Source organism: Macroventuria anomochaeta (genome assembly GCF_010093625.1).
Source record: "Macroventuria anomochaeta strain CBS 525.71 unplaced genomic scaffold BU25scaffold_1, whole genome shotgun sequence".
NCBI lineage: Eukaryota > Fungi > Ascomycota > Dothideomycetes > Pleosporales > Didymellaceae > Macroventuria > Macroventuria anomochaeta.
Genome location: NW_022985362.1, coordinates 1 through 24238, shown reverse-complemented (window position 1 = coordinate 24238; position 24238 = coordinate 1). Strand labels below are relative to the sequence as shown.

The following is a 24238-nucleotide window of genomic DNA, read 5'->3' as shown; positions in this document are numbered from 1 at the left end:
TTGGTGATTGATTGATTCTGCTCAGGCTCAGCGGCAATTTCGCAGCTATGACCGGATGCAGAGCTTTGGCCAAAGCATTGCCCAATAAATCAGCACGCCCACTTCACCGCACCAAAAGTATGACTAGCTGCCCTTTTGCCTCTACGTGTGGTCTGGCTTCTATCTATACCTATGTACATTTTACCTCAAGTGACGTATCTGTTTCTGTGTTTGTTCTTTAAAATCCCGTTTCTATCTACTATTGTGTTGTGGCTCATAGTGGTGCTTACCTCATCTGTCGCGTCCGCAATACCTACAGCCCCCCCCTAGTGCTCAGGTTCGTCTGCACGTATCTGCCTTCGTATCCTCAGGGCTTGAATGTGTTCTGTAATTCTCATATCTTTGTGCTATTATTGCCTCCCACTAGGTTCCTATATGGCCATGCTTTAGCCTGCACTAGTCTGAACCGATAGTACCGAAAGTACCGAAAGTACCGAAAGTACCGAAAGTACCGAAACCATTCCTCGGACCATTCCAAGAACACGACATAAACAAGAAAGACAAGCCCTTTCAATCTCAATGACAGCTTTACAAAGGGGGTAAAATGAGCGCATGAGTAATAGGGCTTAGGGTATGGGTCATGGAAGCGCATCGAATCTGTCACAAATATATCGGTGAGTTGCAAAAGATACTTAACACCCCAGTTTTCTGAGTACAATCAGTCCCTACACAACATCGTTGTCCTTAGGGCTGATATTAGTATTAATGTGGTTGTAATAGCTTGCTGGATCTGATAGTTGAAGGCATGATGTGAATGGATTCCAATGTTGTGATGAGAGAGAGCAGGCAATTTGTAGTGGTGACAGCAAGAAGGTAGAGATGGTAGCAATGATGCTATGTGTGATGGCAGGTTTGGCGAGATTAGAGTCTGCGAGTGGTGGTGAAAGTATGGGTCAGGGTCTAGCACTCACATATATATCCCCCGGTCATCTCTTGCTTCCAAAGGTCCCACCTAGTGCATGCCTCGTGTATGTAGTAACTGTTGAGAAGCGGCTGCCTATGGGCAGGGAAGTAACGGTTGAACTTATCAGGGAAGAACTACGGTTCATTGGGTAACTACATTTTTTAGTGTGCCCTGACAGGGGAATTCCGGTTCCTCACTCATACAACACACTCTTTCATCATAACAGTAACCAGGAAAACAGAGGGGTCAGTATCTTTTGCAAGTCCTAATAGTGTATCCTTCCCTATACAAATTCGTTTAAATGATCCGTACAGCCGTACTGTAACTTACTACGGTTAATCTGCTACCCATGGTACATTACGGCCACGGCTGTCCATTGCCTCGATTACTTTACGGCCACCTTTACCTTCAACCTAGCCGTAGTATGGCCTGTTGGACGCGCTGCCTTGGGATGATCAGGACCTCAATTGTCATTATCTACATTATGGCAGCAGCACCCAGTCATGCCGTCGCTTCTAGTGACGTGGCGAACTAATATCTTCCTTTTTGTTTGTTGCGGTGTACATAACTTTTTGGACCCGAGGGTTAGAAAGGTGAGCCTTTCTGTATCGCTGCGGTGCCGCGACATTATTTGATGTTTGCAAGTTCCTTGCTGAGGCTCCACTCACTACAAATTAGCGCACTGCTTACTTCCACAGTTTAATCATGCACCGTACAACGCCGCCCGGAATGACCGCCATGGCCCCAAAACACGACAGCTGTTTGCTGAGTACGAGGTCACCCTAAGCTTATTTTGGGCCCCATTCCTAGTACTTACCTCATCTAAAACCCATTCTGTCACGGTTCAGGGCGCTCTTGCCTGTCGAACCTCACCTGCCATGAGAGTGACTGCCACGTCACACTAGCGTTGTTTACAGCTACTCACATATACATACTGTCCGTAGCTTCACCCAATACAACCTCAGTTCAATCCTTCAATATTTCCGCACATGCGTACTGATCACTCACGATCCACACCCCGACACATTCCGACTCTAAGAGACGTCGCATCCCGTGCATTAGCCACTCATCAACCTCTCTGTGCAAGCCTTCCTCCTTGCATCTTCAAAGCAGGCTCTAAGCAGCCCTCGTGGCTTCCGCTGATGTACCTAGGGAGAAGATCAACGCACAGTACTTCAATATCCTTGACTTCCAGCAGCGGAGACCCGTGGTAAAAGATATGACTGCAAATGGAGCACGACAATGCCAGCCCTCGCAAAAGCATACGAAGCGATGAGGTAGACAGAGCGCCTAGGGCGCTCTGCCTGATGAATACTCTGGCATTCGGAACATCCCTATATTGCATATCTACACTACCTCTTTGTATAGCTCCTTACATCATCCATTCATGCCGATCTCCGGGATAAGAAGGCGCGTATGACTAGGGATTGACGATCGAACTAAGCGGGCATCTTGATACACAATCATAGACCAAGCTCATAAGCTTGCAAAGCAAGATTAAGACGTTTATGACCGAGCATGAAGGCATTCTAGGGGTTATTTGGATCACCTCATCTGATTGGAAAGTAGTGTTCCCGTCTATCCGGCCACACTCCTGCTCAGTCCCGCGCGTCGAACCGCATACTTCGAGAGGGACTGGCCAAGAGACTGGCTAGAGCTGGTCGTTAAAACTGTCAGTACAATTTGGGAGGAGGAATTCGATGTACAACTCCCTGTAGTTTTACCTCGTATTCCAGAGTGCATGTCGCCATCTTTAGGGCCTTCGAACCCGCGTGGTGCCATTCTCAAGTCGATTATAGGATATATAGAGGTCATAACACAAGATGCCCGCAACGACGATGACTTTGTGGCCTTTATACACGCGCATACGTTCCGCATCGACTGTACACCTCTAGAATCGTGGTGTCGTAAAGTACAAAGGGAACGGTATCCTCGGCTGAGCAGAATATCAATATCTATTCTGTCCGTTACTGAAGAATAACCAGAGCCTGAACGTAAGTTCTCTGGTGCACATCGTACATGCTTATGGGGTAGATCAAGCCTAACATGCCGCAACATTGAGAGGATTGAATGCAGTAGCAGCTGGCTACGAAAAGGACACATCAGATCACTACAACTTAATGATATGGGACTCCTGATGGGGCTAGTGGCAGACGATGAGCTTCGGCTCATCATCTGCTAGGAAGTGGATCTTATCAACTAACTTCAAGACCTGTACAGCTATTAGACCGTCAGTAGTTGTTGTCTGTTGCGGTGTCAGTCGGTCCTTACGAGACCCGATTACCCTGCTTAGACTGTTATGGACTAGCACGTTACAGGGCCAGTATATATCGTCTTCTTCTAGCTAGATAGCAACTTAGCGCAGTATTCCATCGACCCGATCGTCCTACGTTATTGTTTACCGTAGCTATCAGTATACTACAGCGGCCCACGCTGCCACAGCTTATCTTAGTAAATGTTGGCGTTGCAACGCTGGATCCTTGTTCAAAGAAGCTTTTCGTCGCATTGGAAGCCACACAGGAGCCGCCTGTTGCACCCACCAGTGCGTTCTAAGAAACGTCAGCGCAACCCTACCACACAGTTTGAAGCTGGGAAGAATCCTTCACCATCTACCTCATTGAAAAAGCGTCTACCGAACTGTCCACCAAAGCGTCCGCGCACGCTACCTGAGTTTCCTGGAGAAGTGATCGAACTCAGCCAGCGTGCAAGTGCCGTATAAGCTGGGGATATAGTCGGTGGAGGCGGCGAGTATGAGGATGTTGGAATTGAGGAAACTGGTGATCCTTGCCCTGAAGAAGAGGTTATGGAGGAGGGCATTAGCTGGGAAGATTTTCAAGCTGTTGTAAGTGTACGGTACCGCGGTTGCTTTGGTGATCTAGCCAATCACCCGCTAGTGGCTTCTGACAGCTTCTTTAATTGGAAAGTTGACAATATTGCTCTGTTTGAAGTGTGGGAGTGGATTGACAAGGTGGTGAGCGAACTGAAGCCACGAAAAGTTAGCGTAGTTCTGATCCTGCTGTGCGTACATAAACATAAGCCAACAGGCTGTACCTTTGCGTCCCTACCACATTAAACTGCTTGCAAGAAGCATTGCTTCAACACGCTTTGTAAATATACTTATAAAGTAGACTACTACACTCTCAACGTCTACCTACACCTTGTAGCAAAGTTGCACCCTAATTGCTATAATAATCGTTGAGAGAGAAATAATAGGCTGACATTTCTCTAGTCACGGGTTATCACCAACACACGTGGCACACATGACCTCCATACTCCATAAACCGTCACACGGTCTTTGCAAACACTTATGTGCGCGGCGCATCGGCTGTCAGCTACGCCAGCTGCACCGGGCATAGCTGCGCATAACACGCGGCTGCAGCCGAGTAAGACTAGATAAATGAATAAATCCTTGGCAAGCCATCTTGCTGCGTCGTAGCTCCGCCCTAATCCTTCCGGACGTTCCGCCCTACTTCAAATATCACTCCTTTGACAGTCCACGAAAGAGCCGAATATACTGAATATGCCAAGGAAACGCGCGGTCAACGTTTGCGAGTTCTGCCATAATCATAAGATTCGCTGTGATGTCGACTCGACCGGGATCCCGTGCTCAAGATGCATAGAAACGGACGAGGGATGCAAGATTCGAGCTAGGAAGCAGTACCGGTGAGCATATCTGAGCCCTCCTATCGCCTATATGTCTCACTCCCAGTTCAGCGGTCGAAAGAGAGCGTGGCGTTCTACCAGCACGTGTTCCGACAATCATAGAGATCACGTGATTCCCGCCCTACCACCGTCATTACGCCCAGATTCTGTCGAAATCGTTGCAGCTGCAATACTGGAACCAAGTTCAAGGATTGCGCCTATCTTTATTGGAGAGAGTGGATATAGCGACATCCTCGACGCTACAGGCGGACTAATCGATCGCCACTTTCACGTGCCCGCAACAGCAGAACAGGCGCTTGCTGCCGAAGATCTCGAATATCTCAAAGCTAAAGGTTGTTTCACACTCCCAGCTGAAAGCAAACAGCTTCTTGAAGCGTACTTCCTGTTTGTTCATCCAACTTTTCCAGTCGTAGATGGATCGTTGTTCTTGCAAGGTTACGCTGTTAGCGGCCTCGAAGGGATAAATCTGCTACTTCTATGGAGTATGTTCTCCGTCAGTGCGAGCTACATTCCAACCTTGCCACGGAAAGCATGCAAAGAAGCATATGCGAACCGCGCCAAGTTGCTGTTCGATCTTAGCCAGGAAAACGACAAGATTGTGCTCGTGCAATCAGCTCTCCTCCTTAGCTTCTGGTTCGCGGATACTGAGGACGTGAAGCAGTCCTGGTACTGGACCGGCGTAGCGTTCAGCATCGCGCAGACGCTCGGCCTTCATCACGAGGTCAGGTCAGCTAATGCACAAGTCACTGTTCAGCAGCGATCTTTGTGGCGCAATATATGGCATTGCTGCATGATCCGCGATGTATGGCTGGCTTTTAGCATGGGTAGACCACTTCGTATCGAAGCATCAGACTGCTACTATTCTGTGTCCGAAGAGACGGACTGCCAGTTTACGAAGTTGACGTTGCATGATAAGAAGTTATATTCTCTGAAAGAGGCAGCGGGATTCGTGAGTATGTGGCAGAGCCTGATTACTACCAGTAACGTCTTGCGCGACATCATGACCAACAAAACATTATCGCCTTGGCAAGCTGAATTTTTCGAAGGCCGAATCAACGTTCAGGATACCAGCAGTTCGACATTCCTACTTACCCATGTCAACCGGCACTTGAAACTCCACCAATATGCTGCAATCATCGCACTGGCTCGAGCCAGTGGCTTGGAAGAAGTCTCGGGCAAAGCTGCCGACAGCACCACCGCCATCATGCAAGCTTTCCTCTACGACAATACCACTGTGTACGCTGCGCCAGTTACAGTCCCACTCGTAATCCCAGCTATGGTCACATATCTGACCACTACCAATTCCAAACGACCAGAGGCAAGAAAGTTGGGAAATGACAAGCTCAACCTATATATAAGATTCTTTACTGCTATGGAGGACAATTACCCCGCCGCATCGATCTTGAAGCGAGTTTTAGCCGCGGCGCAAGATGCAATTACTGGTAAGAGGCGAGTGCGGAGAGACGAAGAAAAAGTGTAACCAAGTTTCAAGGACTAGGTTACTTCGTTTTGAGATTTGCACTGGTTTGAAGATGAGAGCTCTCCATTCCTGCCTGGGATTGGAAGTTCAATCCATAGCAAGATACAGTAGCTGAGTTAGCCTTCATGTACAATCTACAGTTCTACAGTTTTGGCAACGAAGTTGATGTGCCTTACTGTATTGAATGCCTCGTCATCCTGCCCGCCGTCTCCAACCCCAGACCCAAAGCGTCATACTTCATTCAGCATATTCAGATAGCGTTAAATCGACTTTGCCTTGAAGGGCAGTTTAAACAGAAAAGTTAATGTTATAAGTATTTCCGTTCTTGTCAAACGGCATGTTGCACATCTTATCTATTTCCTATCTTCTATTCCTTCTCCCACCTCAACATCCTCTAGCCATCTTGAAGCCCCAAAAATCATCTCATACGTTGTGCTATTTCCAGCACAACCATATGACCAAATTCTGCCCAATCCGGGCAAAACACATGAATTCTGTGCTCAATCCTACTCCAGGTTTCGAATGCTACTCATCATACTCCTCAGAAAACTACTACATTGGTACACTACACCACGAGCCGCCCGTTGCTCTAACTAATAACGACAAACTTATAAATGGTAACATTTGGGAAGCACAGTCATTTTGTTTTTTGAGCTACGGCTGTGTGGAATAAATCAACGTTGTGAAGAAGTACGGCTGGTGGACCAATTCAACTGGTCTTATAGGACTGAGGAAACGTTCTCTGGGCAGTGACAAGACTCGAAGCAGCCGAGGCTTTTGATCACGTGCTCTTCCGCCTCTTGCTCCTCCCTTGCAAGCCTTATGTGGGTCTTGACTTCTCTAAAGGACCGAGGAGTCCACAACGTTAAGGGCCCCCAGTAGTCATAGTGTTGTTGCAAGTCCAGAGGCTTGCCTCGAATCCTCGCATGACCTGGACACATGTGCCGTCAGAGTCGACTTGGCAAATGAAAATTGTTCGTAAATTAGCAACGCCTTTATCATCGTCCTGCATCGTGACATAATTCCAGGGGTTCGTCCTTGTAGTCTTGGTCGTGTTGCCTGGCGTCTGACTTGCCATGATGCTGCCTCTGTGCACGTGCGCAGGAATATGCTCAAGTGGCGTATCAAGCGTCGAGGTTTTGGCCTGGCTGATCTTGCACTTCCTTCAATGTATACCAGTCATACCAGCGCGTGTCCGGCACGCCTAGGAAGACTGTCAGAGTTCAGTGAAGAACTGTACGCAAGGGGAAGAAGTTGAAGATTGTACTGAGGTTGTATTGAGTGAAGCTACGAACAGTATATATAGGTGAGTAGCTGTAAACAACGCTAGTGTGACGTGGCAGTCACTCTCATGGAGGTGAGGTACGACAGGCAGGAGCACCCCAAACCGTGACAAAGACGCCTTGGCAGGCGCGTAAGAGCGGAAACAGGACCGGCATGATCAAGATTAATGGACCAAGCATGAACTGATTGTCAGCGCTCTTCAGCGATTCATCGTCAGGGAAGTTCCACGACAAGGCACGCAGCATCGTCTCACCGCGAGCTAGTTGTTCAAGGTACAACTATATCTCGTTCGTTCAAAAGTCCTGTGATGCCTTATGCAGAAAGTCTGGCCATAAGTTGAAGCCCAGCCAATCAATCTGGAGTCCACGTCAGTAATGTCTCTGGCTGCAGAAAGGCTTACTTACGCTGGTGTAGTCGTCATTATGGTCTTCTCCGAGCTTGATGTAAAGACCGAGAGCTTTGCCACGGTCGTACGTGGGGTTGGCGCCAGTCAAGTTACCCGGAGCAGGTACGTATACGTCTGGATGTAATTAATGTCAGTTTGAATCGGAACAAATATGTTGTGGTCTATATAGCTTTTAGGAGCCAAGGGTCAGAAAGGTCGGCCTTTTTGAATCGCTGCGGGAGCGCAACAAAATATGCAAGGATTTTACCCAAAATAGGCATTCAGTATTGCCCGTTTGTGTGTAACTTTACAAGGAATGCCTGTCTTTCATACACAGGGTATGTATTGTTGTCTTAAGAGAATGCGATACTGGAACAAGTAATTCCAATCATTTCAAATAGCTTCGAGCTGGATGTTTGCAGCCGCATAGCCATCGATGATATCTTGCAGAATCATCCAGGTTTGGTAGCCCCATCGCACTTGATGGAAACCAAGCGCCCAGTAAGGCTGCATGACGGGTGTGCCGATGACGCCGAGCCAGGGCTTCCGTAGGAAAAGGGCCACTGAAGAAGTATAAATCGAAGCTGCCACCAATCGTGCGATAGACCAAGCGATCTGGGTGCAAGAGCCATTCCTGGCCGGAGACTTGGAAGAGCAGTTGCCGTAGCATGTTTCGTGGTACACAAGATACGTGCTATGCATGCTCGCATCGATTAGTTGATCGTTCATCTCGTTGCTCCAATTGAAGAGCAGGTTGCTGCTGTTAGTTGTACATCCAGTAGGTATGGATCAGTATGGGCTGAGAGAGTCATCCGACATTTACAAGAACCTATTGGACGGTGCGGTGTATCTGGGGTAAATCTTGACATTCAGCTGAGCAGTATTTTGATACTGTACTTCAAGTGTCAGATCGGCGGCGATGTCATTACCGTATGCATTACAGACAGGGCTAGCAAGAGTGAGGCCTGCAGAAAGTGTGTTCTTGGTAGTCACGACGTTAACCGCCTTGTAGGTGCCGTTGTGTTGACAACGTTAGGTGTGACACTGGGGTGCAAGATTGAATGTAGACGCTAGTGTCGATGTCGGAGGCCATCCATTGGGGCCTGGGGGGCTGGTCGAGCGTAGTTTGACCTGTATTCATTAGAGTGTGATACTGAACTTCAACAAGGGGAAAAGTGTGTTTGAGGCCACAGTGATCAATGCGGGCAATACAGATTTCCACATTGTCGGATATTACTGAGGATAGGAAGACCATAGAGTGGTTTGTAAATTTCCGTTCTCCTGATACATGAGGATTTATACAGTGTTGCAAGCCGTGACGTGCACTGTTTTTGATGACAACTCGGCTCCTGATCGTGGAAACCTAATTTGAACGCCATTTTACTCCGGCTGATAGTGATGAACATCACCTTACCACATGTGCAGGTTGTGGAATAGAATTAGCGATGATGATCAGTTCAGAACCATCGAGATCGGTGGAATTGCAGAAGCTCTCCCCACATCTTGTACTAGCTTTGAGGCGCCATAGTCAGCTTCTAAAGACACTGTGATAGACATCGGCATAGCAAACCGCACAAGTAGACGCGTTCTGGTGACGTTGACAAGTACTCGACTGTGTAAGTCCACTTCGATATTTTTGTGGTAAGGTGACCACCCTTCGGGAAGTTCAAGCAAAGCTTGGATGAAATAAGCTCGGCTATACACATCTTGGCGTACCTCGTATCTGAAGCACTGCCATGACGTCAGCTACAACTCGATATTCTCCTTCTCCACCAAACCCTTTCCAGGCACTCTCGTCAAGTTCGTGCGGAACGCGCTGAGCTCAAGAGTCTCAAATCCCTCCCCTTGGCCTTGATCCCAAAATACGAAGTTGTTGATGGGAACAGCTGCGTACAACGGGCCCTCGATATCTGTCATGCAGAAATCGTCCCAGATTGCACGTTCATCGTGGTCGCGATTCTCGACTGCTTGCAAACGCCACTCTTCGCCCTTTTGGTCTTGCGCATTTCGATACAGTAGTGTTGGAACAAGTTGTGCGAAGCCATGCCTCGGGATCCAATGTTTCACGGAGCCAAGGTTGAGAATGTCAGAAGAGTTCGAGATGAATTCAGTCACAACAAGGCCGCGATGATCCGCAACCAGTGTGACTGAGGAGTTCAGACTGGAGTTAGAGCTGACGTATGTACCCGCGTAGCGTTCCTGAAGTTGCTGGACTGCAAGCTGCTCCGCTGGGCGAATGAACTTGGTGACGATGTTTTGCAACTTCAAAAGCAGCTCGCTGTTTCCAGCAACCAAGATAGTAAAGCCTAGGTCGTACTCGGGCGCGAGAATAATGATTGAAGTGTACCCTGGTAGTCCACCCCCTTTGGTCACGAAGCGCACTGTACGACGGGAGTCTTGCAGTACGCGATCGGTATGGAAGATTTCCCATGGTATACCATAGAACGAGCTCAATCCACGCGAAGGAGATGCCGGATTAAACCAGTTCAAAGCATGTGTGAGGCCGTTGTAGTGGGTAAGCACGTAACGAAGGTACTTGGACAAGTCCTTGGAAGAACTGTAGATGCCACCCGTTGGGCTCTGAATACCCTCATCGACATCCCAATAGTGGTCACCTGACGGGATTACGCCGGCCTCGTCAGGCGGCACAGAGAGTGTGCTCTTGCTCATATCGAGAGACTTGAAGATTGCCTCTTCGATGTACGATCGATAGTCTTGTCCGGCGACTCGCTCAAGTACTATCCCAAGCAACTCAAAAGCGACATTGGAGTACGTGGATTGCTGATTTGGTGCGAAAATGGGGATCTGCGACTTGACAGCACCGAGCAAGTCTGCAACAAAGTACGTCAGCAAAGGTCCCAGGTCGGATGTGTGAACTGTAATCCTCACCATCCTCATAGCAAACTTTTTCATAATTGGGCGAGTACTCATCACAATCGATGAGACCGTCCCTTAACACAGGCGGTAGACCCCATGTGACGGGGTCTTCCACACCGCATTTCTCAAAATTGATCAAATCGCTTTGAGCAACTACCAAAAATTAATGTTCGTACCTTCAAGCGTCTGGCAACCACTCCAGGAGACAAGTGGCCAAGGTTTGGCATGTAGCGCACATTCGCGGGGTATGCCACTTAGCTGACTGGCCAAATTACGCAGCGTGATGTCTTTCCATGGCAAAGTCCCATTCTGGTCCTCCTTCAGCTCTTGGATGTACTTGTTCACTGGGTCATCTAGACTCAGATTACCCGCCTTCTCTTGAAACAGAATACCCAAAACAGTGAACGTTTTCGTGATGCTGGCGATTCGGTAGAGAGCATCACCATTGACTTCGGGTATATCAGGGCGAGAGGCGTTTCGTTCGTTCGCTGTATGGTGCTTAGACCATAGGGTCTCTTTTGAGGTTGTGATCTCTACAGATAAAGATGTCGCAGAGAATTCGGGGGCGGCAACAGCTGATATGATAGCTGTGTTGATTTCGGCGAAGGCATGCTTGAGGAGCGCATCATTAGCGTCATATTCAGGCAGAGGGTGGGCAAAAGTAGGTTCATAGCATTTGGCGCTAGCTACTGCAGCTACTACAGTGGTAAAAAGAAGCTTCATCGTGACAATTGCGCGTTGAGGGTCACGACAGCCGAAACGTGGGATTAAGATGGTGCTTTTAAGGGTACGACTCGCGCCTTATCGATAGCACCGGCAGTAAGCACGTGACCCAGGCAACAACAATCGCGTCGGGCCGGCAAGCATACCATACACAACACTTCAACGTAAGACGCACTCGTTCTAGCACCATTCTTACAGCAGTGTCACATAAGGCTCAACAAATCTCGAATCATGTTGTCGTTACCCGTTTCGCGGGTTGTCATGACCTCGCAGCGCGCGACGCCATACATCTCGCCGGACAACCAGCTATGGCAGCTCTAGTCTTACAATACTTCCGACCGGTGTAAGTAACACACACTGAGTATGACTTGGAACTAGTATGAGTTTGAGCTAGCATAGGCTTGATGAAAACAGTCCATATGCATAGTTCCAATGGCTCATGAATGGGCCAGATTTGGCTGTGAGACTATGTTCGGACTACATGCCTGAGCCTCGATGACTGAGCAACGATTCCTCCAGCAGGTACTGATTTGCTCACAATGCGAAAGCCCTGCTCATGGTCAAAGACACTGTGTTTCAGCAACACACAATCCTATGCGAGTAACAAAACATTGTGCATGCAGTGTGTCACAGACTGGACGGACTTTTCGTATATATTTCCTTCAGGGTTCATATCGATTAATCTTGCCGACACAGAAGCTTCAGACTACCCAACGCAGCCTCACATCAACATACATCTTATCGAACAAGCTGACTCCCTACTACCAAGACGTGACCGAACACGTTTGCGATGTGTGTGGCGATCCAGTCTGGTGGATCGAAGGTCGACCCATCTGCAAAGAACACTTCTATTACATCAGCTGCCTATTTGAAGTCTTTGAGCTACTCCTGCAGAAACTGGACGAGTTCCCCGTATCCTGTTGCAGACGTATGCGAGGCGGCATCCCACTGAAAGCTGTGGACTACCTCTTTGGTGACAGCTTCCTTCAGCCTTACAAGCTAAAACTTGGAAGAGCACAACAACCCCGTTGAGAAACGCGTGTACTGCGCCGACACTAAATGCTCAAGTTTCAGACCCTCAGGAACTTGGATAAGGACAAGGCAAAATGCGAATACGGGACGGCGAGATGCGTGTACTGCAAGACCGAGCACCGCGCTGTGCATACATTCCTTACGATTGACCCAGCTGACTTGCCCTCCATATAGCTCAACATGTCGGATAAAGCAATGCCCTGCTGCTGCTGTGTATGGACGTTAGAAACCTACTGTTACGATCAAGGAGAAACTCGCAAAACAACACTGAACAAACAGGACTACGCAACGATACGAGAGGAGTCGAGGAACTGTATTATCGATCGACCCAAGCAGTGAGGCCGTGTCAGCAATACTCAGTATGATCATCAATCTCGGTCGAACTGAGCAGTAAGGCCGCGTCGGCGATACTCAGTATGATCATCACTCTCAGTTGAGCAACTCAAGCGACTCGAGCGACTCGAGCAGCTACCGTGTCTGTGCACTCAATGCGCCTGTTCGGTCAATGCGCCACACCAACCACCTCAGGCAGTTTACAAACATGAGGATGTAGAGCCATGGAAGAGCGGATTCAGGGCTAGGGTTAGACCAGCCTCAAGAGATAGAATTCCAAGTTTGAGAGCTTAATCTGTAGAGAAATGCATTGCAAGTTCAATGCACTTCTCCAAATTCCAATCCAAATTATGGTTGTTGAGTTATTTGTGTTGGAAGGCGGTATTGTTGTGAAATTGAGTCCCAATTGGGCAAAGGGGGCTAAGCGAGGCGCTAGTCCCAGTTTGATTTTTGATTTTTTTCCTCCTGTGTGTAACGGGGTCATGGTGCTGTAGTGAAGTAGGCTGTCACGTGTCGGGACGATGGCGCTAACCCATCGGGACGCTAGCGTGGTATGGACGAGAGCGCATAGATAATCGGGCACACAATGGCCAGGAAAACGGTAGCAATTAATCTTATGGGACCACCCCCCATTGTTATTAAGCTCGCTGTCACAGATACCCTTACACTGTGCTAGGCCCAATTTGTATTTGATTCCTCATCTTGGCAGGACTGTTACGATCCATGAACAACTCGCAATATCTGTTATACGAACCGAGATTGTACGAAAAGGACTGCAGTGGATACAACGTGGATCTCGTACACAAACGATCATCACGGACCCATATACCAACCCACTTGCAGAGGGCCCACGTCGACAACGATCAATAGGACACCGAGGACCGAGTATCGAGGTCACGTCGACAACGCTCGATTGGACCGAGTATCAAGTCACTGGCGATACTTGATATGAGCAGTACAATCAATCCTCCTGTCAAGTATATAAGCAAGTAGACACGCTGCCCTTATGGCATCGTGTTCAACCTTGTCAATCAACTTTGTTATTGGAATCTCACCTGCTCTCGAGCCAGACAGTATACTCTGTACTACTCATTGCAACCAGTCGCCATGGTCTTTGACTAGACGACTACCCCTGATTATCACGGCGATTTATCACGGCGATTTATCACGGTCAAACCTCTGCCGCTCCGAGCTCGCTCAGTGATAACCAACCCCCAACGGCTTTCTGCACCTCTGCCCATCCCCGAGAACCAATCGAATAGTGTCTACGAGCTTTGCTTAAGACACAACTTCAACAAGGACTCTCTCTGCTTCATGCCTAACACTCTGTTCTATTGCTGCATAAATCGTCCACAATGCCTGTAGGCAACATGCCCCAACCTTGTGGAAGGCCTTAGAAGCACTTGACAGAAGCAGCAGCAGCAAAAGCAAAAAGAGCAAGCAATCATTGATGGCTTCACCAAGCACTGGTGCCCAATGCACCAGCTGAGTTCATCCACTACGCACCACTACCCCCAGGCATTCCATCTACCACCTGTCACGGGTATTTCCCCTTACATGTATCAGCCAGCCCTTGGATGTACTCTGGGGCTGGACCAGAGGCCCACGGGCCACCTGTATATATTCCTCACAAACCTTGAGGCTTGTCACGAAGATGCTACGAGTAGGCCCTTTAGGACTTGCTGGGAGTCTAAATCAATTACTACGTACGGTATCTAAGTAGGTACAAGACATTGTGTACCGAACAGAACTCTACCAGCAATAGTCTATATACTTACGTGTGGGTTTGTTCGGTTACCGGTTAATAATCGGAACTGAGTTGGATAGGTATTGGGGTTGCAAGTCCCAGAGCGGGGCTTGCAGAATTCTAATACTCCCGCTTCGGAGGTTGCAGGCCCGCTCTGGAGGTGACCAGAGGTTGTATGTCCGCTTTGGAGGTGTGTAAGGACGCTGGGGATTTGGTGCGTATGGTCAGGGACAGTGCGGAGCGGATCCGGATATTGTCAGGGGATCTGGAGAGGATACCGTGACAGGTGATCAGGGGTAGACTATCCAGGTGGGTTGTAATAACCTTTGTAATAGTCAGGTAGTCCTCTAGTCAAAGACTGTGGCAACTGGTTGCAATGACTAGTACAGAGTATACTGATTGTGTTGAGTATACTGACCGTGCCAAGTATACCAATTGTACCAATTATACCAATCGTACCAAGTATACTGATCATGTTGAGTATACTGATCATACCAAGTATACCAATCGTACCGGGTATACTGCTTGTGTTGAGTATACTGACCGTGCCAAGTATACTGATTGTACCGAGTATACTGCTTGTGCAAAGTGTTGCCAATGCGGCCCACTGCTTGGGTTGATCAATACTACAGTTCCTTGGCTCTTCTCGTATTGTTGCATAGTCCTGTTTGTTCAGTGTTGTTGCGGGTTGCCCTTTGATTGTAACAGTGCGCTGCACATTGCGTTGTGATGTTTTAAACTGTTCAGCTGCTTCATGTGTCCCTAGCCCACACTCTACAGCAGCAATTATTCCATCCTGAGTGCGCTCTAATAATTCATGACTGGGCAATCTATCATGATCAATTTGGGAAGAAAAGGCTCTCATTTAGGTAGAATTTTGTACAGCTGAATTCATGCTACGTGTTCTGAAGTTTGTGCAGGCACATGGCCCGAGCGTTGCCGCGACCAGACTTTTGACCTAGTACAGTAGTCCACGGTACAGCAATAGGACAATGTACAAAGGACCTGAAGAGATCTTGTACAACATCATGGACTCTCAAGCCTACTAGACATCAGCTGCGCAAACACTCAGCACACGTTCCTACAGTAATCTCATCGGGTATATTGCCTTTCAATCACCAGCAAAGGGTCGTCTTTGAGATCTACAAACCACCCACAATGCACTACCAGTTTAAGGAGTATGTCCAAAGTTCAACGCAACAACCTACAGCTTGACTCAAGCAACCATATGTAAGCATCTTTGTGGCATGAATTCACAGAACTTGCTATAGAGATATGCGCCGTTGCTCATACACCACGCCAGTATCTATACAGCAGAGAGATATAGATTTTGCCAGCTGGCAGTAAGGCGGGCCAATGTCAGTGGCTTCTACAGCGCACCGTATAATTTCTTACACAGCCTGACTCGTTTCAAAACGGCAGCAGCACCACAGCGCAGCTGTTCCAGACTGTCAGCTGTTGACGATCCACTGTGTGCTGACGATTTGCGCGCACTGGATGATAGTAAGACACTTTCAGACTTCTGACCTCATATCTGCACCCACTATCATTGTGATTCCGTCTGACCGAGTTACTTAGTGAGCGACAAGTAGCATTGTATGATCAGAGATATCACCACGGAAATTTGCAGATCTCATTCCCGTTGTCTGATCCACGTTGCGGTCACTTACGGGGAGTGATAAGATGAATCCTGTTAGATGCAGACATGTCGCTAATGGGTTTCTTTCCTTACGGCAACGGCACTACGACATCGAAGGAATCCAAAACACGCATCGTGAATACTATGCCTGGTGGCGGGTGTTATGTTAACGAGATTGACTGGATGGAGGAGAATTGGCAGCAGACGTTCTTTGGGAGTAATTATGAGAGGTTAGCAAAAGTGAAGAGGAGGTATGATCTCAGCGGCTTGTTTCACTGCTGGAAGTGTGTTGGCTAAGACTGGGGTGGCGAATTCGATGTATAATTGCTATGGGCAGAGTGGGAGGGAGCCGATGGCTAGTATTCCCTGGGACCTGTGGGCTGAGGGTTACATTGTGCGGTTTGGTGCACGTTCATAGAGGGTGATTTTGGAGTCGCATGGTCTAGGCGCAAGGGCAATCGCTCGTGGCAGATTGTCTTGTTTGGGTTGAGATTTGACGCACGTCAATTTGGTGCTGGATGCATTGAAGTTTTGCAGGCGTCTATAAGTTGATTGTATACAGGGCAAGGGTCGAACACAATCCATGATATATTCGCAACCTAAACGCTAGTAAATGACTTTTGACACGTCCTTAAAAAGCTAGCTCTGCAAACAATGTCATTTCTGCATCTGCCTTACTGCCATCTGTCAACTCCAAGACTTCCTCCTGGCCTGTTGTCTCTTCGATTGACTTTGTTGGAACACCATCAGACATCTCAATCACAGCGACACTGGAAGGTAACGCTTCTTTCTCAAGTATGCCTGCTGCGCCATTTTCTTCACTTTGACTTGATTGTGCTCGCTCGTACAGAGGTACCTTCGCTTTACGGTCTCCGAACATAGCTCGGTCAGGGTTGAATTGACTGATTTCTCTCATGCGAGGCTCCTTGTGGATAAAACCTTGGTATCTCACTTCCCTGACCTGGAGTGAGAATATCCGCTCGCCCTTGGCCACGAAGCGTGACAAAACGCTATGCATATTCTGGATGTTGACTGTAACGGTAGGATTGGCCATGTCTCCGAGTGTATTTGCGGCGCCAAAGGCAGCTATCGCTTGCTGCACGGGAACCTCCATGGTCAGACCTGTTGTTGTACCGGATCCAGCGGAAGCCTCGATCTCTGCGTCCACACAGCTCTTGATGCCAGTGATCATGTATCCACGTTTATTGGCTTGTCTCTCTAGCAAAGCAACAACGTCACTACGATGCTTGGCTATGAGTGTGTCGTAGTAATCGTAATGTTGCCTTAGGAGTCGAGTGATAACCGTATGCGCCCCGACCTGCCTCCCGGCTTGTTGCTGCTTCGCTGCCTCGATACCAAAAAGTTGAGTTATCCGGGCCTGCACCTGAGTTGAGGTCGATGCAGAAATTTGCTGTTGAACATCGCAGCTGGTGACTTCCATTGGCTCCTCGAACGCGCCCAGAATCTCTTTGGGGTTCTCCGGAACATAGCCGGACAGTGGAAAGTCTAAATCTACCACGATGCGACCGAGAAGTTTAGGCGCTTCAGAGCCGTTGAGTATCGCTCCTGGATCTAAGAGACCCCAAGTGGGACCTCTACGTCGTCGTGGTGGCATAGCTTATGAGAGCTTCTCAGTAAAGAGATTGTTCCAATATGTCGTCTCGGAATTGCCAAGCTGTAAGAAGGGACGAGGTTTCCTTAGCACAGATCCGTGTTCACACACCTTACTTATGTGGATCAATGCAACCAAGCGCAATTGTGCATTAGCGATGGTATTTGTTAATTCGCCCGATTGCGTGAACAGCTGAGCTTACTAAAGGACTTGCAGCGACCTAAGACTCGATCCTCGCCTCAGACTCGGCTATGGTATCGTAGCGAAGGTATGATTGCTCGGATATGTGAACTTGCTAACGGAATTGCATGAACCCAAGATTCGTAATTCGCATTCTGTTCAGCTACGACGACAGAGCTGGGGTATGTTGTCGCGATTGGGCATACAATGTCGCGCTAAGGATGTGGCGTTGCAGCTGAAGACCACAAAGTTTCCGTTGGCACCACTGTCATTGTTCTGTTAACGATGCATTCTCGCTAAAATCCAAATGAGTCTGTATGGCGATACCTCCGCTTGATCCTCTCAGGGCTAAACAAGATACTACTTTGTAGTCGCCTGCACCATTCACGACTCTATAAAGCCACTCCGGATTCTTCTGTCATACCAAAGCATCAACTCCCAAGGTCTCGCAAAAATGTCAACGCACCAAATGATCCAAGTGATTGCAATCGCAAACGTCGATTCCGAAGGCCAGCAGCTCTGGAACACGACCGTGCACTGCGGTGACCGAGTCATGGAGATGACGATCCGAAATCCCATAAGTGGAATGGAAGAGTCTGACGTTGAGTGGTATCTAGAAGAGTATGTCATCGACGACATTTATCTTGCTGATCGAGCCAAGGCTTGTGAAGTTCTGATCAAGCACTGTGAGCAAAAGCTGGTGCAGCAGATGGGGCCAACGATCGAGAACTGCATCCAGGTGCTCAACCTTGGCAGCAGCGACTTCCTTAGAGTCGAAATCGTGACAGAAAGCTCAAACAGCAAATTCCAGAGCATTCACTGGGAGATGCTAGAAAATGCAGACTGGGCGGAGTTCCACATTGCTGGAGTAATTGTCTCTCGTCGCCTGACACAACCGATCAACCTGGGGCTTTCCAATACCGAACACCTTATTGAAGATGTCTGTCGCATCCTGTTCATCTCTGCTCGTCCTGATGCAGACCGAGATATTGACTATTTGCTTCTTTCCAAACCACTTGCCAAGCTTCTTCGGGAGCAACTGCATAAATCAACATGCGCCATTGAATTCACGCGACCTGGGGATTGGCTCGAGACAGTTGTGAAGCTACAATCACATCCTCCGGGATATTATTCCATCGTACATTTTGACCTTCATGGCATCATACACGACGGGAAGTAGGTAAAGCAGCTTTGGTCATGTGTTCATTGCTGACGATGATAGGTCTCATCTCGTGTTTGCTTCAGTATGCCCGTTCCTGTCATCAATGCCAGTCGAGGCCTCACACATCGCTGCAGAGCTTACGAAAGCTAAGGTTCCCATAGTTGTACTGAATGCCTGCAATTCTGCGAAGGCACGAACACCGCATCACGCCAATCTGGCCCAAGAGTTGATCGAATCCGGCATTGAGACAGTTGTTGCCATGTCGTATGCTATTCTCGCGGAAAGCGCGAGCATTTTCGTCAATCACTTCTATGAAAACTTCCTGGCCAATCAACACGACATTGTCGAGTCTGTTGCACTCGGTCGCAAAGGATTACGGGAGCAGACTCATCGGCGCGGCACTTTCGGACTGATGCGTCAACTCAAGGATCATTTCGTTCCTGTCGTGTACAAAGCACATGCTGGGCTGACAAGAAGAGAGATCAAGTCACCATTGATGATGCTTGATAAGTTGTCACTTGCACCTGGAACACCCCGCCCTCCCACCATTGTTGGGCGAGACATCGATGTTCTTAATCTTGAGAAAATTCTTACCTCTACCAACCTTGCGCATATTTATGGTCCTGGTGGATCCGGCAAATCCTACTTGGCCAGATTCCTTGCTCATTGGTGGGTTGAAACTGGATTCTTCGACTACGTGTTCATCCTGTCGGGCAGAGACCTCTTCCAGAACCCGTCGGAAACGCTGCAACAGCGACTGGAATCTCTCGTGCAGACTCAAGCTGCGGCTTCGGCATCTAGGCTTAACAGCGAGCAGGAAGAAACAGAATGGTCGAATCTCAAACGATGTCTTGTATTTCTTGATGGATGTGAGACGATTGACTATATCCGGGGTCTCGACCAATACTCTCTCCCGGTACTTCAAGACGATCACTCTACCAATTTGAAGAACTTCCTCCACGTTCATTGCCAACAGGAAGATACACCGTGGAAGATCGTTGTCCTTTCGCGGACGAACACCTTGGCTGGTGCCCAATCAGCCGCTTGCGCCGAAGGCGACAAGAAACCAGCCTATTACGAGCTCAAAAATTTGAAGTCAAGTCATGCCGTCGAAATTGCTGAGACAGGCTTGCCATCGGAGTTTCTCACGAGCGAAGCTCACGAGCGATTCGCAATCGAGCTATCAAGAATGTTAGCACAGCATGACAACAACGCAATGTTTTGCAACCTGGTCTCAATGTGCTTGAATGGTCACAATTCAACAACAGCATCACTGCAAAGTCTCGCTTTGGAATTTCAAATAAGTCTTCCTTCGGTCGCACGCGCACATCTTGCATCTGGTCTCAACATTTCGAAAGAAGGAACGCTGGGCACGATCGCGGACTTTGCTCGTGTTATTCGTCTCTTGCAAGCAGAGCACCCATCCGTTCATCGCATGGTGCTGACTTGGGCGCCATTTCAGCAATACTCTCTCAACTTCTTCAACAACGGTGCATGGTATCTCAATCTGATGGCATGTGAGATATTCAGCGATCCCCACTTTGGTACCGAGTATCGCTTATCTCTGCCACGAGGGCGTGCATACGGGCGGAGATCGGACAGACTCCAAGAGGTCAGTCGACTCACACCCGATCTTCGAAATGTCTTTCGAGATGGCATCAAGATTCTCAAAGCTATTGGCCTTATCGAAGATGCCATCGACCTCAACTCCGACATCCACTACAAGCTGCATCCATTACTACCGTACCTTTTGCGCGCAGAATGCGATTGTCTAGGTGACAGCTCTCAATTCGTCCGTATGTTAGATGTGTGTTTTCTGGAGAACTACGAATTCTTCGCGAGTATCTTCGTGAATCGTCCAAACGAGGTACCGACGTTTCTCCAGGTTGAGTGGCTTAACGTTTGTCGTGCGATCGAGCTTATCATCAATACCTCCGACCTCGCGAATGATGATCTCGAGCTCATCTTCACCCTCCATTTCATCCCACAGATGAAATTCAGAGATGGGGATAGAAGCGCAGCAAGTTTGACGCTACTAGGAAAGGTCGTTCAACGCTTTGCATTATTGGCTTCAGAAGCGCCCCAAGGAGCGCTAACTTTCACAGTCCTCAGCAAAGTATTGCGAGTCGCTGGCATAATCGTGAGTATCCTGGAAAAGATAGCAAGATTAGGCGGTGACGAACAAAATCAACCTCTTTCCATGATTCTGGACATGTATGAGGATTCGGTTCGCATTTTTGGGATCCCACCAGCTGGATTGTTCTGTACAGTATTCACTGTGAAAACAGCTCTGTTGAAAAGTGACGCTGGCACTTCAACACGTCTGTCTTCATTACGCCAAGAAGTCTGGGATGCGACTCTAGATGTAGAGGCCACAGAAGAAGAAGCTGTGCAGTTTTACAAGAGCAAATTCTTCTTCCTGACAGATATCCTCATCGGTCGAACGCCACAAATGCAACTGGATTACCCTACCGACCGAATTTGGGGAAAATTAGACGAGCTGCAGGCCACTGTCAGAAGTGAGGAACTTCCCGATGAGTTAATCGAGATTGTGGATACAATACTCCGCGTGCTCAGAGGATCCTCTAATGCGGCTGGACCTGCTATAGACGTGATCTCTTTCTCCCGCACAGGTCTGGAACTTGTTCCCGGGCTGCGGCGTCAAGGGCTTGGAGAAAGAGATCAGGAACTCCAACGAAGGGATCCGATCTCAATAGCCATGGTCGCCATGGCTGCCCGCCCGGATGCTGCGAGAGAGCGAGAAATTCTGCTCGATGGCCTGCAGCATGCTATGATAAGAAATGATCGACACGACCAAAGAAGTCTTCATTGGGTACTCTGGGCAGCTGCCGCTGAAGCAAGTCAGGTCGATAACGCGATACTCCACTTCGACGAATGGGTCCGACTGAGCCATTCTCTTGGTGCAGGTGATCAGTACGCACAGGTCACGTCTGAGGTCGGACAACGACACGAAAGAGTGACACGCGAATGCTTGATGAACATACATACCGGCAAACTTATCATGGATGCTCACTCCGCCTCACAGGCTGAAGACTATAACGTGCGGAAGGCACAAGCCCTGAGCTATCTCCAGAAAGGACGTGATCTGGCGCTCAATAACAATCTCACCGATTATATATGTAAAGCACACCTGCTTCTAGGCGATTGGTATGCCCTGATGGAACGCAATCCAGATCTGTCATACGGGCTGTGGGCAAAGGCGGCAAAGCTAGGGGACCAAGTCAATGACGGCATGCAACAAAGGCCTTTTCGGGGGAACCTTGCACGCGGAGGCTTCACACTTCTGCTCGTGCGCGCATGGAAGTTGGCTACCAATGCGAGCAAGATTGCCATCGCACAAGGTGTATCTGAGGGGTTGGGCCGGGAAGCTGGCGAAGTCAGTCAGTGGATTGATTTCTTTGCGAGAGGCCTATTGATACGTACTGGACAAAGTGACGGCCTTGCTTTCGGACCTAGGAGTGAAGATTATGGGGAAGAGTCGCTGAGGAAATACTTTGAAGAGTGCCAACAGATACTACTTGAAACAACGAACAGCGATGGAGGAATGTCGTTCTGGAGACTGGAAAGGAACGGTATATGGTTTCAATGGACCGTCCAGACTGAAGCAATGGAAGATGCTGTGATGGAGGCGATAGCGACAGGTTCGGCAAGGCGTCGGCGACCGTAATGGCGCAAGCAACTTCTCGTCGTAGTGTCCTCAGAACCAGGTACGACAAGGGACTTGATTGTTTGTTGCCGTTTTGGCTGGTGGCAATTCTGGTGATTGGAGTTCCTTGCCGGTTGCGGTTTAGAGTCTTCGTGCATCACATTTCGAATGGTCTGTAGCAATAGCGTACTCTTGATCCCACTTAAAATCATCTGTAACATTTGAAGAGATCTACCAATCTTCCGCTTGCGCATCTTCGCGATCAGACGTAGGCCGAATCAGCCAGACTTGAGTGAAGGCCTGTCGGGGTGTGGATCGTAAGTGATCCGTACGCATGTGCGGAAATATTGAAGGATTGAACTGAGGTTGTATTCGGTGAAGCTACGGACAGTATGGATATGTGAGTAGCTGTAAACAACGCTAGTGTGACGTGGCAGTCACTCTCATGGCAGGTGAGGTTCGACAGGCAGGAGCACCCTGAACCGTGACAAGGTCGCAAATTAATGTGTATGATTGTTTTCATCCAGGCTGTACAGAAGTTGTTGCGGTATATGTATGGACCCACAAGCCCTGACCCACATGGCAGTGGCTATACTGGGTTAGCACGTTACTGGGCATGTATATATCGTCGTCTCCTAGCTAGTCAACAACTCAGCGCAGTATTCCATCGACCCGATAGTGCTACATTATCGTTTACCGTAGCTATCATTATTCTACAGCGGTCCACACTGCTACAGTTATGAGTCCGGAAGCCTTCAGATAATCGCTGTGTTCACCCGTTTACCTATAGCCTATACGACAGGCTATCGACCGTACCGTTGGAGCAGCCAACTGTTGCATGACACAAGAACCAAACCAACCATCGAACAACGTCAGACAGAACGCGTTCTGCAGAGGGAACAATGAGTGCTTACGAGCAGGACCAGTTAGTGACATGAATAGGCAAATGGGGGTAAGGGTTAGGAAAAAAGTTGTTGACCTTTTCGGCTGATATTGTAGACCAAGACTCCAGGAGTTCAAACATGCCCTTGCCTTGTTATGAGGTGCTTTGGTTGTAGAGTTATTGCTGTTGAAAGGTGCAATCTTGGTGATTGACAGCCTAATTGGGTATAGTTGGCCGCTGAGCACACTAGTCTTGATTAGTATTTTTGGTGAACTCCCAATAAAACCTGGTATTCTGTCAGCATTCTTGTCAGAAAATAGCATACAAGGTGTGCAATGCAGTGATTATGTGTACTTGATACATGTGTGAAATTCTCTTTGTCTTATTCCACTGTGCACAGGCAATATTCTACATTCCATTGTTGCTACCCAATTGGTATTTTTGGTGGAATCCACTAATCCCTGCTGTGTATTGACGTTAGAAACCTACTCGATTTCTTTGCTCCGCTGCCCAAATGCCTCATTCAGCGCTAGCTCAAGCAGACTGTATTTCTTTGCTGTGCCTTGACTGTGTTTCTTTGCTAGCTTTATCTTGCTGGTAACAACACATGTGTCTCACTCTCAAGTGT

General features: G+C 48.4%; 7 protein-coding genes across 7 annotated transcripts; 3 read left to right on the top strand and 4 right to left on the bottom strand.

The window, feature by feature from the left end:
* Nucleotides 1–3412: 3412 nt before the first annotated feature.
* On the top strand, nucleotides 3413–4237 carry BU25DRAFT_405083 (uncharacterized protein). Its single transcript, XM_033699694.1, has 3 exons — nucleotides 3413–3492; nucleotides 3550–3923; nucleotides 3995–4237. The coding sequence occupies exons 2-3, from the start codon at nucleotides 3747–3749 to the stop codon at nucleotides 4052–4054; spliced, it is 237 nt and encodes a 78-aa protein (XP_033567331.1). The 5' UTR covers nucleotides 3413–3492; nucleotides 3550–3746; the 3' UTR covers nucleotides 4055–4237.
* Nucleotides 4238–4394: 157 nt separating this feature from the next.
* On the top strand, nucleotides 4395–6224 carry BU25DRAFT_405082 (uncharacterized protein). The gene has a single exon (XM_033699693.1). The coding sequence runs from the start codon at nucleotides 4638–4640 to the stop codon at nucleotides 6084–6086; it is 1449 nt and encodes a 482-aa protein (XP_033567330.1). The 5' UTR covers nucleotides 4395–4637; the 3' UTR covers nucleotides 6087–6224.
* A 1211-nt stretch (nucleotides 6225–7435) lies between these two features.
* On the bottom strand, nucleotides 7436–8036 carry BU25DRAFT_416419 (glycoside hydrolase family 31 protein; the record flags this gene model as incomplete). The annotated part of the gene is made up of 3 exons (XM_033699879.1): nucleotides 7436–7648; nucleotides 7775–7890; nucleotides 8024–8036. 3 exons carry the CDS (start codon nucleotides 8034–8036, stop codon nucleotides 7436–7438), a joined length of 342 nt encoding a protein of 113 aa, XP_033567329.1.
* Nucleotides 8037–9376: 1340 nt separating this feature from the next.
* BU25DRAFT_405080 (beta-lactamase/transpeptidase-like protein) lies at nucleotides 9377–11381 on the bottom strand. The gene is made up of 2 exons (XM_033699692.1): nucleotides 10809–11381; nucleotides 9377–10586 (listed from the first exon to the last, which is right to left on the bottom strand). Exons 1-2 carry the CDS (start codon nucleotides 11353–11355, stop codon nucleotides 9502–9504), a joined length of 1632 nt encoding a protein of 543 aa, XP_033567328.1. The 5' UTR covers nucleotides 11356–11381; the 3' UTR covers nucleotides 9377–9501.
* A 4244-nt stretch (nucleotides 11382–15625) lies between these two features.
* On the top strand, nucleotides 15626–16524 carry BU25DRAFT_416417 (uncharacterized protein; the record flags this gene model as incomplete). Its single annotated transcript, XM_033699878.1, has 4 exons — nucleotides 15626–15645; nucleotides 15771–15970; nucleotides 16165–16357; nucleotides 16392–16524. The coding sequence occupies 4 exons, from the start codon at nucleotides 15626–15628 to the stop codon at nucleotides 16522–16524; spliced, it is 546 nt and encodes a 181-aa protein (XP_033567327.1).
* Nucleotides 16525–16604: 80 nt separating this feature from the next.
* BU25DRAFT_405079 (uncharacterized protein) lies at nucleotides 16605–17806 on the bottom strand. Its single transcript, XM_033699691.1, has one exon. It carries the CDS (start codon nucleotides 17719–17721, stop codon nucleotides 16738–16740), a length of 984 nt encoding a protein of 327 aa, XP_033567326.1. The 5' UTR covers nucleotides 17722–17806; the 3' UTR covers nucleotides 16605–16737.
* A 5854-nt stretch (nucleotides 17807–23660) lies between these two features.
* BU25DRAFT_405077 (uncharacterized protein) lies at nucleotides 23661–23953 on the bottom strand (the record flags this gene model as incomplete). Its single annotated transcript, XM_033699690.1, has 1 exon — nucleotides 23661–23953. A coding segment is annotated over exon 1 (273 nt), but the record flags the coding sequence as incomplete, so codon positions are not given.
* Nucleotides 23954–24238: the final 285 nt, after the last annotated feature.